The following is a 14,715-nucleotide window of genomic DNA, read 5'->3' on the forward strand; positions in this document are numbered from 1 at the left end:
TTAAGTTTAAATTTTCTTTTCTGAGTTCTCTGAATAACAGCAGCTCTCAAAACCCTACTCCAGCTTAGCGGCTAACCAGCAGTGTCACTGTGAAGATTCTACCTTTCAGAACTTCAGTTTCTCCATCTGTGATTGGAGGCCCCAGATGACATCCCCAACTCTGCTTATCTAATCTCCCAGACCTTCATCTGTTTCTTCATTGAAGATAGTCTGATATTTTCCAGTGGGGCTGGACTGTCCTGGGTATTTGTAGTGGTGGTGGGGGGGAGACAGGGGACTGTTGCTTGCATGCTCAGCATTTGTGGGAAAAGGAGATGCCCTAGCCAGCTTTAGAAGGCACAGAACCAGGTTTGTTGTTGTGTGTGTGTGTGTTCTTAGTTATAGTCAGGTCTTTATTTAAGAATCTCATCTGCCAACTGAGCACTTCCCACCAACATGGGGAGCAGAAACCTTCACAGGCTTCAACCCTTTGCTCAGGCACAGCCTTTGTGGGAGCCCTAGCAGCAGCCAGTGCTGTCTTTTTAGGTGCTTGCTTAGCCTTTTTTGCTTCCTTGGCAGCCCTGATAGTTTGTTCCCGTTGAGCTTTCCTAACTTCAGGTTTCTGGTTCCTCTTGGCCATTATATCAGCAAGAGATGCACCAGTGACGGCCCTCTGGAATCTGACTGCACGGCGGGTCTTTTCTTTTGAATTTCTTCCGACTGTCCGTTTTTGTGCTTTCTTCCGTAGAGGACAGTCCAGTTTATCTGCCCAGGATTCCTCTTGGAAAGGAATACCGACTAGCATTTTGCATTAAGAAACGGGAAAACCTTCCCGTCGGTACTGGCGTAGCACCGCGAGTGTCCAGGGTAGATCTTGTAACTGAAACCGCAGAGCTCGACCTTCATGGCTGCGGCCGCCGGAGCGCAGGAAAGATGGTGAAGAGCACAAAACTAGGTTTTGAAGATGAAGTAAAGTCTTCTTCTGGCTCAGGAGGATCTCAACATCATTTCACTCTCACTCTCAATGGTCCTTAGAGAAGCATTTGCTTAACTCTACATCCAGGCCATCGCGACCTCCGGGAGGAGAGGGCACCACCTTCGACATTAAGGCCATGTGGGCGGGTGGGTGCAGATGCAGGGGTGGTGGTTCAAGCCGATCCAAACACTGCATCATTAACTGCGAAGAGTGAGTGCAGTGACCGGTTCTCCATTTGTTCACAATTACTGAGTGCCTACTCTGTGCCAAGGTCAGAAAACTGTGAGAGCTCATGCCCAGAGCCTAACACAGTAGGTCTCAATCAAGGGTTAGAGCAGAGGTTTGGAAAACTACAGCCCAGGTGAGCCACCTGCTTTCAAAATAAAGTTTTATTGGAACACCAGCCATGCCCATTCATTTAAGAATTGTCTATGGCTGCTTCTGCTCTACCATAGCAGGGCTGAGCCCCTGCAGAGCATATGGCCTAAAATATTTACTATCTGACCCTTTACAAAAAAGTTTGTGGATCCCAGTGTTAAAGGAAAGCACTAATGCATAACTAAGAACTGAGAGAGGTGATCAGGGAACAAATGATTTGCAAATGAAGAGAGGGTGGGGGGGGACTGGCTGAATTAAGGACAACAAAGGACATGGATATATGAGGCTTGATCACCCTGAAGAGATAAGTCACAGTAAAACTGCTTGGGACTTACATTTAATATATGCAATTTAACTGCATGCAACTGGTTTAAAACAAAAAACTACTACTCGATCTGCTGCAAGTGGAAAAAGAGCAATCAGCCCCAGCTTCTAAAGGGAACTGGCCGTGACAAGCCCACATGCAAAGAGGGACAGCCACTTAGAGGTCCGCCAAAGGACTGCCCCAGTGGTCTTGGCTCTGCTGGGCTTTTCCTTCCGGGCACACTCTGGCTTTTGAAACCAGCTGCACAGGTTCACAGCTCCACAGCAAGGCCAATCTGAGGGCTGATGCTCTATCCACTGAGCCAAACCAGCTAGGGCTGAAATCTTTCTTTTTTTTCTGCTTCCCAATAACCCTCAAAAACAATGGCAAGTGCTCATGCCAAGTGGCACAGCCTTAACCATCCTCTGCAGGCTTTCCCATGTCAACGCTGCTCGTCCAGCAGCTTCCCACTCTCAGGCTGGGGGAGTGAACTACGGGTCAGGCTGAAATCTTTCTGAAGAAAAAGCTCCTTATGTACAATTAGCCAGTGCCTGGCCGTGTGGAAACTGGTCAAGGAGTGTTTATAGTTAGTTCTTGCCGCCTCGTTCTCCAACGTGGCAGATAAACCTGAAGTGCTGCTGCTGCAAGCACCTGCTGTGAGTGACTGGAAAGCAGGCTTCAAGCAGAAGATGCCAAGGACAGGGCTGGACATCAGCTGCCGAGAGAACACGAGGGGGTCCTGTGCCAAGGCGGCTGGAGCCACTGTGGATGCTGCCCAAGATGCAGAGTACATGCTGCTTGGAGGGAGGGCTTGGCCACGCCGGCCACGGTCCTGCCTGTGGGAGCCTTAGGCGCACCCACTCCCACACGCGCTGACGGAGCACTCAGAGGCAGGAAAGCGTGTGTACAAACCAAACCTGTTTGGAGAGCCCCCTGTAGAAACCATGCTTCAAAATGGAATTCGGCTGTATTCCAGAAAATCAGTTGCATTTCAGGAAGGAAATTAAACTAAAAGGTAAGAAAACAGTCCATGTGCGGGCCCTCCCCCTCCCACGGCAGAAGAGGGCCCGGGCGCTGTGCCATCTCACTTGCATGGAGCAACGCCGTGCATGCTTCCAAGTGCTGAGGAGAGGCTGCGCACTACGCTGGGACCGTAGGCCCCACGGAGAGCTCACGGAGCGTTCACGGGCAGCAACACATCCTCATCCGACTCAGGACACAGGCCCTGTGGGCTGAGACTGCAGTCCAGCCTGAAAATGCTGGGGAGCAAAGTCCTAAGGTTTTCCAAAAGCACTTTCTTGCATCTTGTGACAAAAGAACCTCAAATCCACATGCCGGCTCATTAGGCTGCTTTTTCAATCCCCACGCCCCAAAACACACCCTGGGGGACAGCTATGTCTTTGCTGATAGCAAAGACGTTTTTATGAGTCAAAGAATGATGTACAAAAGTTGATGTAAACACACTAAAAACACCCCCAAATAGCCCCTAGATGAGTCGGTGGGTCTTTTCCCCTCCAGCCCTTGTGTGGGGACTGGCCCAGGTGATCTTCCTGGCGCGTTACTCCTCCATCTGGGCCCAGGCCTCCTCCGCCTTCTGGTAGTACTGGTTGGCCAGCCGGCCCTTCAGGGCTTCCATCGCTGCCTCGGCCGCCTGCGTGTACAAGTCGCCTGAAAGACAGCAAAGTGGGCCACACACAGCTGAGCCACCTGGTGTTTTTGCCAGACCAGTATCCCCTCCCCTCCCTGGGAACAGCACCCCAAATATTACTAATTCCCTCTCCCTCCACAGGACCTGGGTGGGGCTCTGGGCGGCCATGCGATCGGAGTCTGGCCAAACAAAGTACCCTCCTCATCCCCCACCAGGCAGGCCGCAGAGATTGGCCCAGACTGAGACACAGCCAATCAGAGGAAGCCATCTCAATGACTGGCATGAGGGCTGGGGTGCTTCCATCTGAGCCAACGAGAAGCAGGCTGAGGCCTTTGCAGGGCCATTTGGAGAAGGTATGCAAGGGGAAGAAATAAAGATTACAAACGGCCCCATGTCAGTTCTGGACAGGTTTGGCCACCAAGTGAATTTGTGCCACATGAACAAAAACTGGTTTTTCAGAGCTTCTGAGATTTAGAAATTCCAAATAAGGAATTACAGAATTGCTTAATTTTTTATACACCCTTAACATTTTTTTTTTAAAAACTTGGCCTCAACCCCCATACCTGTGAAATAAGAGAAATAAGGAGTTCAGTATGTTTATTATGTAACAGAAAAAATATCTAATGTGTGCATCAACTGCTGAACGGATACACAGAATATAGTACCTCTGTACAATGGAATATTATGAGGCAATAAGAAGGAATGAAGTACTAATACATGCTACAACACGGATGAACCTTGAAAGTATTATGCTCCGTGAAAGAAGCCAGACACAAGAGCCACATATTGTATGATTCTCTCTTTATGAACTGTCCAGAGTAGGTAAATCCACACAAAAAGTAGGCTAGTGGTTTGCAGGAATGAAGGGGGGCAGGAGGCCACTGCTACCGGGGACTGGCTCTCTCTGCGGCGGCGTGTGGAAGTATCTGGACTGAGATAGTGGGGATGGTTGCTCAACATCGTGAAGGTACTAAACACCACTGAACTTGTACACTTTAAAATGGTGAATTTTAGGTGAAACCGGTTTGGCTCAGTGGATAGAGCGTCGGCCTGCGGACTGAAAGGTCCCAGGTTCGATTCCGGTCAAGGGCATGTACCTGGGTTGCGGGCACATCCCCAGTGGGAGATGTGCAGGAGGCAGCTGGTCGATGTTCCTCTCTCATCGATGTTTCTAACTCTCTATCTCTCTCCCTTCCTCTCTGTAAAAAAATCAATAAAATATATAAAAAATAAATAAATAAATAAAATGGTGAATTTTAGGTGATGAAAATGTCAGTTCAATTGATTTTTAATAGTAAAAAAAACCCCAACACCCTAAAACCCGAGCCCCTGATATATAGCCATTAAAATAAAAATGCTCATCTGCACACCAGCTCCATGAAGCCCCCTAAGCCAGCGCCTGTGGGGTCCAGCCTGGCAGAAGGGAGGGCCTGTGCATCGGAAAGAGGAGCCGCACGCAGCCCGTGTCCTGCCCGTGGGACAGGAATCATGTCCCTCCTGCCCGGCCCGCCCGCCTCAGGGGCAGGTCTCCCCGACCTACCTGACCTCTGCGGGTCCTTCTGCAGCCGGAAGCCGCCCACAGACAGCATCTCGGCCTCCCTGGCCAGCAGCGTGTACCGGGGCTCGTCTTGCATCCCGTCATACTCGCCGCCCTCGTCACAGTCCGTTTTCTCCAGGGCAGTGCTGTACCAGTGCAGAGCCTCTGGCCAGTCTCGGGACCTTGGCAGGAGATAAAGAGGAAAAGAGGGAGGTTACCATGGCAACCGGGCAGGAAGGAGAAGGCCCAGCGGCGGGAGGAGCAAGTCAGGGATCCCAGGGGGCCACCACCTATGAATCCTGACTCTCAGCCCCAGACGCCACCGCATCGAAGGGGCATCGTCCACACCTCAGGTTACACATCTATGAGAGCGCCGTCTCTCATGTCCCTAACAGGGCAGGTGCATTCCACAGCTCTCCAGCAGTGGTGCGGGGCGTTTTCCAGTCTGAACACGATAGCACCCTGTGGGCCAGCATTAGCAGTGGCTGGTACCAGTCAGTCTGTCCTATGACTGGGTAAGAGAGGAGGCGAGTGGGTCCCCTTTGCCAAGGCCTCAAGGTCACGTGAGAGAATGGTCACCTTGTGGCCCATCTCACGCTGGGCCTGTGCAGCCGGCACCGGGCAGGCTTCCGGGGAGGAGCCGGCTCCCTCTCTGCTCGGCCCCCCTGGCCTCAGCTCTTTCTCCTGCTGCAGCACGTGAATGGCCAAACCACGCAGGTTCTAAGCAAATCTAAACACACAGATCGAGCAGGCAGGGTAGCAGCTTTCTCTTTGGGCGCACTAACTGTATCCGGGCACGTGAGCATTATAGCATGCCGGCAAAGAGCAGACGCTGTAAGGCCTCTGGGTCTCATGAGCGTTCCTGGAAAGCAGCTACCATGACTTGCTGCCCTCCCCTCTGGGTGCTCCCTGGCCTGGCTCAGCCCTGGTTTTAGCTCCTGCTAACCTCCCCATGCCAGGCTTTCTGTTCCATCTGCTCCTTGCTGTGGCCCCTGCTGCTCTGTCAGCTGGGATGCCCACACTGGCTCCTCAGCTCTCTGCCTCTTCTTCAGAGACGCCGTCTCCAGACACCGTTTCCTACAATGGCCTCAGTCTGTTTACTCAACGCTGAGGACGGTTTCCCCAAAGACGCCAAAGGCCCAGGAAGGCAGGGCCCGCCGGCGGGTAAACACGCTGGCCAGAACGGCCTTCAGGAGCTAGCCTGACTCCACTGTATTTTACAGAAAAGGGAAATCTTCTGACAATTATTGGTGACACACCCACCAAACTGAGGTTTTGACATTTGTCTGGAAGCCACTAAACCATATTGCACCCCTTTCACCTCCCTGGTCTTGACCCTCCCTGGTCTTGACGGGCAAAGCAGATCTGCCCTGAAACTTGAATGAGGAAGAGCGGAAGGGCCTAATATTTCCCGCCCCACCCCACCCCACGACGCCACGCCCAGGGGTAGGTGCGCACCCTGCGTTGGAGTTTCCAATGACGTTTCCTTCCCCTATTTGGGGTAACTTCTGAGAAGGTGGAAATTTGGGCCTCCATGGGGCCTGCCTTACCCGAGTGGCCCTTAATTAACGCTCCCTGAATGGAAGAGGCTGGAGCAGCTTGGAATGAGGAAGAAGAATAAAAAAATGACTACAGTAAAAGCTATATAAAAAACTTTGAAAGATTAAACTACATAAATATTAAGAATCAATGTCTCCCCAAGCCCACAAACAGTGGTCACCGAGTGACCCTGTCCCCCCACACCGGTAGTAGTTATCTCTGAAAAAAATTTTAAGCCAGCTCACATGCCAAAGAGTTACTAGCATTAACAACAGAAACTATCGTGTCAAAGAAAAAGGCAAAGTCATAAGAACACACAGGGTTCTGTCGGTGCCCAGCCCCAGCACCCGCCAGGCGGGGCCAGGCGGGGCTTCCCCGGCACACTCGGAGGGCACCAGGTACACGGCGCCTGATCCGCACAGTCATGCGTGTCATTCTGTTCACCTCCCGTCCGTGACAGTGTAGTCCTGTGACAGACGACCTGGGCTCAGCTCTGCCACTCGCTCCCATGTGACCATGGCAAGTCCCTTCGCCTCTCAGAACAAGTTTACTCATTCATAAAATGGGGCCAAACATGCCCGGCCTGTGTGTGCCAAAGAGATGTGTTGGCTCATTCATTCGAACAACCACTGAGCCAGGCCCTGCGCGGAACACGGGGCTGCAGACAGCGAAAACCGGTTCCCGTTCTCAGTGGAATAAAACCACCAGGGAAAGAGCGGTCCGAACACCAGGGAGCAAAGAGCAGGTACATGTCTGCACGATATGTAGGAGGCCGCGTATCCAGATGGCTCAGGCCCTGAGAGCTTGACATGATAGAGCCACGGCCCTGACTTTCCTTCTCACCCAGTGAGAGGGGCAGGAGACCTTGACCCGAAGAAGAGAACTGCCAGGCTGCTCCCCCTGCAGGTGACTCATTTATTTCAGCCCTTTGTATTCAGCATATCTCTACTGAAATAAACCTACGTTTCTATGAAAATTGAAGCTTTTGTGTTTTTGCGGCCCACAGAAACTTCAACCTTGTTTATTTGGCCCGTGTTAGCCTTTGAGTTTGACATACTTGCTTTATGAGTTCAATTCCCCCACTGTCCTCTGCTCAGCCTGGACTTCTGGGACGACTCACTGGTCAAGCCAAGGAGATGAGATGGAGCCCCTCCTCCCCCTGCACAAACCAGCCCTGAGCGGCAGCTAAGGAAGAGTTAGCACCTGCAGTCCTGCCTTCAGGAGGCTCAGCCACCCTGGGAAACCCACTCCAGGCCTGAGCTACCCTGGGCTTGCTTCCGTCCCCCTCCCTCTCAGAAGGGAAACATAAAAGTAGGCAGAGTAAATTCTAATCACCCAGATCCTACCATCCAGGGACAACCACGCGGGCCCGATGCTGCACATCCTTTCAGACTCTTTCTCAGGACCTTTACCTCTACCGGCTAAGCTGCCGCATGAGCTCATGCTTCTGTGCCAGGCACGGTGAGAATCCATCTCATCTAACCCTCACACAACAATCCTAGGACGCAGGTTTCACAGTCATTCCGTTTACACACTGAAGAGCCTGAGGCCAGGGAGGTAAAGTAACTTGCCACGGACTGGAACGCAGTGGGGAGCCGAGCCCGAAACCCAGGTCTGTGCTGGTCCTGGAGGGGAAGCTCCCACCTGGAGCCGGTTCCCACCAGCCCCCCTGAGTGGCGGCCACAGTACCTGTCTGGGCTGAGGTTCTGGCCAGTGTCAAAAGCTCGTGCCACCAAGATCATGGACTGTCTGTCACCAGCGCCAGCCGCCTTCAGTAAGTAATCAAATCCTTTGGTTTTATTTTCTTCCGTCTCCTGTCAATACCAACCAGAGGGGAGAGAAGAGAGATGAGGCCTGCACTGGAAGGGCTGCCAGGGCCACTGACCAACCTCCTCCACTGACTGTTGTGAGAGCGCTGGGCTGGGGCTGCTGCAGAATCGCGCACCGTGAGAAAGAACGAACGGGCGAGCACCTGGTGCCATGCTCCTTGGGTGCCCACCAGGAGGAGAACAGCAGCTCAGCTCTCTCCTGCCCCCTGTCGTCGATCTGCTCCGAGGCTGCCGAAGAGCCATTCACATCCTGCCTCCACAGGGCAGGGCTCTCTGCCCCCACTCTTTAAACATTTCAGCAGCTTTACTGAGATATAACTCACATACCACATAATCCACCCAATGAAAGCACACAAATCAATAGTCTCAGCATATTCACACAATGTGCAACATCACCGTAACCATTTCAGACAACCGAAACACCATGCCCTGAACTGTCACCTCCAAATTGCCCCATCCTACCCAGCCCTGGGCAACAACTGTTTCTCTTTTATTGATTTCAAAGAGGAAGGGAGAGGGAGAGAAAGATAGAAACATCAACGATGAGAGAGAATCATTGATTGGCTGCCTCCTGCACGTCCCTTATCAGGATCAAGCCTACAACCCAGACATGTGCCTTGGAATCGAACTGTGACCACCTGGTTCATACGTTGACACTCAACCACTGAGCCACACCGGCCAGGATCACCTACAGACATTTAATATAAATATAATCCTATAATATGTGACTGCTTCTTCCACTTGGCATACAGTATTCAAGGTTCATCTATGTTGTAGCAGGTATTAATGCTTCATTCTTCTTATGGCCAAATAACATCCCATTGTATTGATATATCACATTTTGTTTATTCAGACCTGGACCGTGTGTTCAGTGGTTAGAGTGTTGGCCTGTCCACCCTAGGGTCACAGGTTCAATACCAGGTCAAGGGTTCGCTCCCCGCCCCTAGTCAGGGCGCATGCAGGAGGCAACCAGTTAATGTGTCTCTCACATTGATGTTTCTCTCTTTCTCTTCCCCTCCCTCCCTCCCTTCTACTCTCTCTGAAAAGCAATGGAAAACATATCTTCAGATGGGGATTAACAACAACAAAAAGCATCACTTCCTAGTTATTTCACTACGTGCTACTTCTTACCTATGGTCGGACTCTGTCACTGTGCTGCGGGGCGCCCTGTGCCGGCAGGGCATTCGGCAGCATCCCTGGTCTCCGCCCACTAGTGCCAGGTGCATCCCCAGAGTCAAGACAAACAAAATGTCTCCAGACATAGCCAGTGTCTCCCGGAAAGAGGGAGGGCAGAGCGGCTGGCTGAGAACCACTGGTTTTTGAAACTGTGATGAACGCACCATAAAACCGTGTCTTCTGCGCATTTCCTCCCAATGCCGTGTTCAGTGACATCATACTTATCATGAAATTGCCACATTTACATCACAGCAAGCGGAAATCGCTACAAGTGAAGGTTTGAGTAATTGTCTTTTTGAAAAAGAGATGAAAAAATATTCATGATGCAGATTAACTTAAAAGCGTTGGTGCCTGTCATTATATTGTGCGAGCACAGGAAACGGAAGAAACATTCTCCAGTGTTAGCAGCAATGCAGTTGATCGTATCAGCGGCAAATAAACGAACTTCCAGTTCTGACAGAGATCTTCCTTATTTCACCTTCATCTTACACACTAACGTACATGAAAGTTTCAACCAATATTTACAATGACCAATATTTATGTCAGAATGTCACACCCCATCAGTTGCAACCGTAAATGGGTAGCAGATATAAAGTTCCACAACAAGTAGCGAAAGCATCCTGTGAGAATGCCCTGACTGTATCGAATTTACAATAGTCTTTTAAAAATATATATATATATTTTATTGACTTCAAAGAGGAAGGGAGAGGGGGAGAGAGAGAGATAGAAACATCAATGATGAGAGAGAATCACTGATTGACTGCCTCCTGCATGCGCCCTACTGGCGATTGAGCCTGCAACTGGGGCATGTGCCCTTGGCCGGAATTGAAACCAGAACCCTTCAGTCCACAGGCCGATGCTCTACCCACTGAGCAAAACCAGCTAGGGTGCTCCACATCCTTTTATTTATTTATTGAATTTATTGAGGTGACATTGGTTAACAAAATTATATAGGTTTCAAGTGTACAATTCTATAGTAGATCATTTGTATATTGCATTGTGTTCATCACCCCAAGTGTTCCACATTCTTTATGTCACTAACGTTTATAATAAACTTACATACAGCTGGTGCACACCGTTCCTCCCACCCGAGAGCCAGCGGGGAACACTCCCCGCACAGCACTGGCTGAATGAGCATGGGGATGGGAGACACGTCACCCGCCCGTCAGATCCCCTCCCGGCACCAGGCCTGCCCTCACCATCTAACACAGGCCATAGAACCGGCTGTGGGTGATCTCTGCCCATGGGCCCGATAACCGGCCTGACTGAACCGCATGCCACTGTCAATATCTGACCATTCCTGACCTACAAAAATGGTAGTTTTGTGAAGTTCAACTTCATGTGTACAAGGCTCGTCACTGCAGCAATTTCTGTGATATTCAAAGAATGGAACCAGGATAGAGATTATGGGAGAGACCAAGATGGCGGCGTAGGTAAACACCGGAGACCGCTGCCGCAAACAACCATTTCAAAAATACAACTAAAAGACGGAACGGACATCACCCAGAACCACAGGAAGGCTGGCTGAAGAGAGACTCTACAACTAGAAGGAAAGAGAACAGCAAACCGAGGCTCAGAGGAGGCGCAGTGTGGAAAATACAAAGGTACCGAGGTGCGCGCGAAAGCGGGCTGGTGGCTGAGGGCGCGGTTGTCGTTTTCGGTCGGAAGTGAGTCTCAGACTCTGGGCTCCAGATCCAGGCGAGTCTCTAGGGACCCAGACTCAAACGGGAGAAGCGGGATTATCCAGCATCAGTTGGAACCTGAGGGCAGCTTTCTCTCCGAGGTTTGCAGCGGCTGCCGGGGTTCTGAGAAGCAGAGCCTCTGGGAACGGGACTGAGAGCGGCCATAACTGCTCCCTACGCCCGCCCTGTTGAGCCCGCCCCGCCCAAACCCTGCGCACAGCCATTTGTTGATCGCCTCAGGCAAAGGCTGGATTAGCGCCTCCCCAGAAGACAGACGTTTTCCACACAGCTGATTCCTACAGCCAGTCGGCCTGGTGGTCAAATCCCTCTAGTGTTAACTACAACAATTAAGGCTTGGCTAGAACAAGACTGCGCACAAAGACCACAAGGGGGTGCACCAAGAAAGCATAAAAGATGCGGAGACAAAAAAACATGACAGAAATGGAGGATATGGAGCTAAGAATCGCAATTTTGAGGGCTTGCTATAAACTTGAGCAGAGCCTCACGAAAACTAATGAGACCCTCGATGCTACGATAAAGAAATTAGAAAGTAAGCATACACGGACTGAAATAAAGAATATTATACCCAATAGCAGACCAGAGGAGCACAAAAATCAAACCAAAGATTCGACAAAAAACACCCAACTGGAAAAGCAAAATGAAAAAAGAATCCGAAAGTGTGAAGATAGTGTAAGGAGCCTCTGGGACAGCTTCAAGCGTACAAACATCAGAATTATAGGGGTGCCAGAAGATGAGAGACAGCAAGATATTGAAAACCTATTTGAAGAAATAATGGCAGAAAACTTCCCCCACCTGGTGAAAGAAATGGACTTACAGGTCCAAGAAGCGAAGAGAACCCCAAACAAAAGGAATCCAAAGAGGACCACACCAAGACACATCATCATTAAAATGCCAAGAGCAAAAGACAAAGAGAGAATCTTAAAAGCAGCAAGAGAAAGAGACTCAATTACCTACAAGGGAATACCCATACGACTCTCAGCTGATTTCTCAACAGAAACTTTGCAGGCCAGAAGGGAATGGCAAGAAATATTCAAAGTACTGAATACCAAGAACCTACAACCAAGATTACTTTACCCAGCAAAGCTATCATTCAGAATTGAAGGTCAGATAAAGAGCTTCACAGATAAGGAAAAGCTAAAGGACTTCATCACCACTAAACCAGTATTATACGAAATGCTGAAAGGTTTCCTTTAAGAAGAGGAAGAAGAAAAAGGTAAAGATACAAATTGTGAACAACAAACATGCATCTATCAACAAGTGAATCTAAGAATCAAGTGAATAAATAATCTGATGTACAGAATGAACTGGTGATTATAATGAATCAGGGACATAGAAAGGGAATGGACTGACTATTCTTGGGGGGGAAAGGGGAGTGGGAGATGCGGGAAGAGAATGGACAAAAATTGTGCACCTATGGATGAGGACAGTGGGTGGGGAGTGAGGGCGGAGGGTGGGGCGGGAACTGGGAGAAGGGGAGTTATGGGGAAAAAAGAGGAACAAATGTAATCAGAACAATAAAGATTTAATTTAAAAAAAAATAGTTCCAAAAAAAAAAAAAAAAAGAAAAAGAATGGAACCAACCCCAGTGGCCATCGACAGGGCAAGGTTGGTAAGCACGTGGCACCCATGTAACAGAAGGTCACAAACTGTGGAAAAGGACGAGGGCGCTTTCTCTACACCACGAGGGGAAATGTGGATGCTGCCGGTGAGAAAACCTCGGGCCAGGTGAGTGCGTGGTAGGCCAACGTTGGAGAAAAACAGGGTGAAAATACGCTGTGTTGGTAGAAGGAAACCCCGTGCACTGCGTTAAGCAGTGTCCCTCCCCGTTCACGTCCACCCAGAACTTCAAAATGGGGCCTGATTTGGAACAGGACGTTTGCAGATGCTAAGATGTTGATTAGTTAAGTTGAGGTCATCCTGGGGTAGTGCAGGCCCTAAATCCCATGTGACTGGCGTCTTTTTTTAAAATCCTCATCTAAGGATATTTTTTCCATTGTTTTCTAGAGAGACTGGAAGGGAGGAAAGATGGGGAAAAAGAGAGAAAGAGAAACATCGACGTGAGACACATCAATTGGTCGTCTCCCACATGCGCCCCAACTGGGGTGGGGAACCTGCAACCGAGGTACGTGCCCTTGACCAGGAATGGAACCCAGGACCCTTCAGTCCGCAGGGCATGACTGGTGTCTTTATCAGAGGAGAAGAGACACAGAGACGGACAGAAGGCCATGTGAAGACAGACACAAAGAGGGGAGTGATGAATCTATACGCCAAGGATGCTAAAGATGCCAGCACCCATGAGAAGCTGGAAGAGACAGGAAGGAGGAAGCACAGCTCTGCCAACGCTTTAAAAAAAAAAAGTTTTTATTCATTTCAGAGAGGAAGGAAGAGGGAGAGAGAGATAGAAACATCAATAATGAGAGAGATTCACTGATCGGCTGCCTCCTGCACGGTCCGAGCCCTCAACCCGGACATGTGTCCTTGACCAGAATCAAACCTGGGACTCTTCAGTCCGCAGGCCGACGCTCCATCCACTGAGCCAAACCAGCTAGGGCTCTGCCGACACTTTAGTTTTGGACTCCTAGTCTCCAGAACTGTGAGAGAATGACTTTCTGTTGTTTTAAGCCACCTAGTTTGTGGTCATATGTTATGGCAGCAACAGGAAACTAATACACTATGGAATTCTATACAACAAACTAAAATTTTAAAGAAAATAAAGGTTTTGATCACATAAATCTCTTACCTATTCAAAGAGTTAAATAAATAAAGGACTGTGGAGTGCCTTCCTGCCTTCTTCTGGTCTGAGACCCCTCCCCACAGGCCACATCCAGGCCAGTGAAGAGGGCTGTACCCGGCCAGGCTGAGCCCAGCCTCACCAGCCACCTCTCCATCCACGTGCTCGACCAGGGCTTCTCAACTTCTCCGGGGAAAGACTGACGGGACCTGCTCACTGGGCGCTTTCCTCACTGTGCCCATGGGCCAGGGAGGCAGGGGAGCGGACCTCATGGGCTTCCCACCCCACATCCCGCAGTTTCAGACCCCACGCAGCCTCCCCTCCTGCGCCACCTCCACGTGCCGCAGGCTCCGGCCGCACCAATCGCCTCCAGCCCTTAGCTCCGCCAGCCTGTGTGCGGCCCCTCTCCCTGAACTGCTCTTAATCACCATTTGGCCTTTAGGTCTAACTTAAATATCATTTTATTCATTCATTTCACAAGCAAATCCTAAGCACCTACTATGTGCTGGACTGTTCTAGCCTCTAAGGACACCACTGGAGCCAGCGCTCGGGAAGCAAGCTGACCCTGAAGCCCCAGGCAGGGCCCTCCCTCATTTGTTCCCACCTGTCTCTCCTGCTTCTCCCATCACCCCTGCTGCACCTGCCTGGAAATGGGACTGTCCCCTTCCACTCAGTCCCCAGGCCGGAGACCCACTCTAACTCAGAAGTGGGGGCTCTACCCGGTGATCAGACCCCAGGCTGGGGAAGGTGGGCTGGGGAGGCCGCCGCTGGTCCCAGCCCCTCACCTTCAGAGCGACGTCGGCCAGGATGTGGTGGGGCAGCTGCGAGTACAGGAGTCCCAGGCCCACGATGGCCTCCAGCTCGCCCAGGTCAGCTGCGTGCTCCAAGTGGAAGATGGCCGACTCACGGTCCCAG

At 50.6% G+C, this 14,715-nt stretch overlaps 1 protein-coding gene and 1 pseudogene across 1 annotated transcript; both read right to left on the reverse strand.

Moving 5' to 3' along the window:
• Positions 1 to 374: 374 nt before the first annotated feature.
• On the reverse strand, positions 375 to 903 carry LOC102438075 (annotated as a pseudogene).
• Positions 375 to 14,709, reverse strand: LOC102438380 (eukaryotic elongation factor 2 kinase-like). Its single transcript, XM_006105312.3, has 4 exons — positions 14,586 to 14,709; positions 8,051 to 8,175; positions 4,826 to 5,004; positions 375 to 3,305 (listed from the first exon to the last, which is right to left on the reverse strand). The coding sequence occupies exons 2-4, from the start codon at positions 8,101 to 8,103 to the stop codon at positions 3,196 to 3,198; spliced, it is 342 nt and encodes a 113-aa protein (XP_006105374.1). The 5' UTR covers positions 8,104 to 8,175; positions 14,586 to 14,709; the 3' UTR covers positions 375 to 3,195.
• Between the last annotated feature and the right edge of the window lie 6 nt (positions 14,710 to 14,715).

Source organism: Myotis lucifugus, unplaced genomic scaffold (genome assembly GCF_000147115.1).
Source record: "Myotis lucifugus unplaced genomic scaffold, Myoluc2.0 scaffold_669, whole genome shotgun sequence".
NCBI classification, from domain to species: Eukaryota; Metazoa; Chordata; class Mammalia; order Chiroptera; family Vespertilionidae; genus Myotis; species Myotis lucifugus.

What these genes read in the sequence shown, in the direction of transcription:
- LOC102438380 (XM_006105312.3), bottom strand. Translation starts at nt 8,103, where the DNA reads ATGATCTTGGTGGCACGAGCTTTTGACACTGGCCAGAACCTCAGCCCA. An exon ending in CAGAACCTCAGCCCAGACAG is followed by an intron (nt 5,005 to 8,050) that starts GTACTGTGGCCG and finishes TCTCCTGCCAAG; the next exon opens with GTCCCGAGACTGGCCAGAGG. An exon ending in GAAGGACCCGCAGAGGTCAG is followed by an intron (nt 3,306 to 4,825) that starts GTAGGTCGGGGA and finishes GCTGTCTTTCAG; the next exon opens with GCGACTTGTACACGCAGGCG.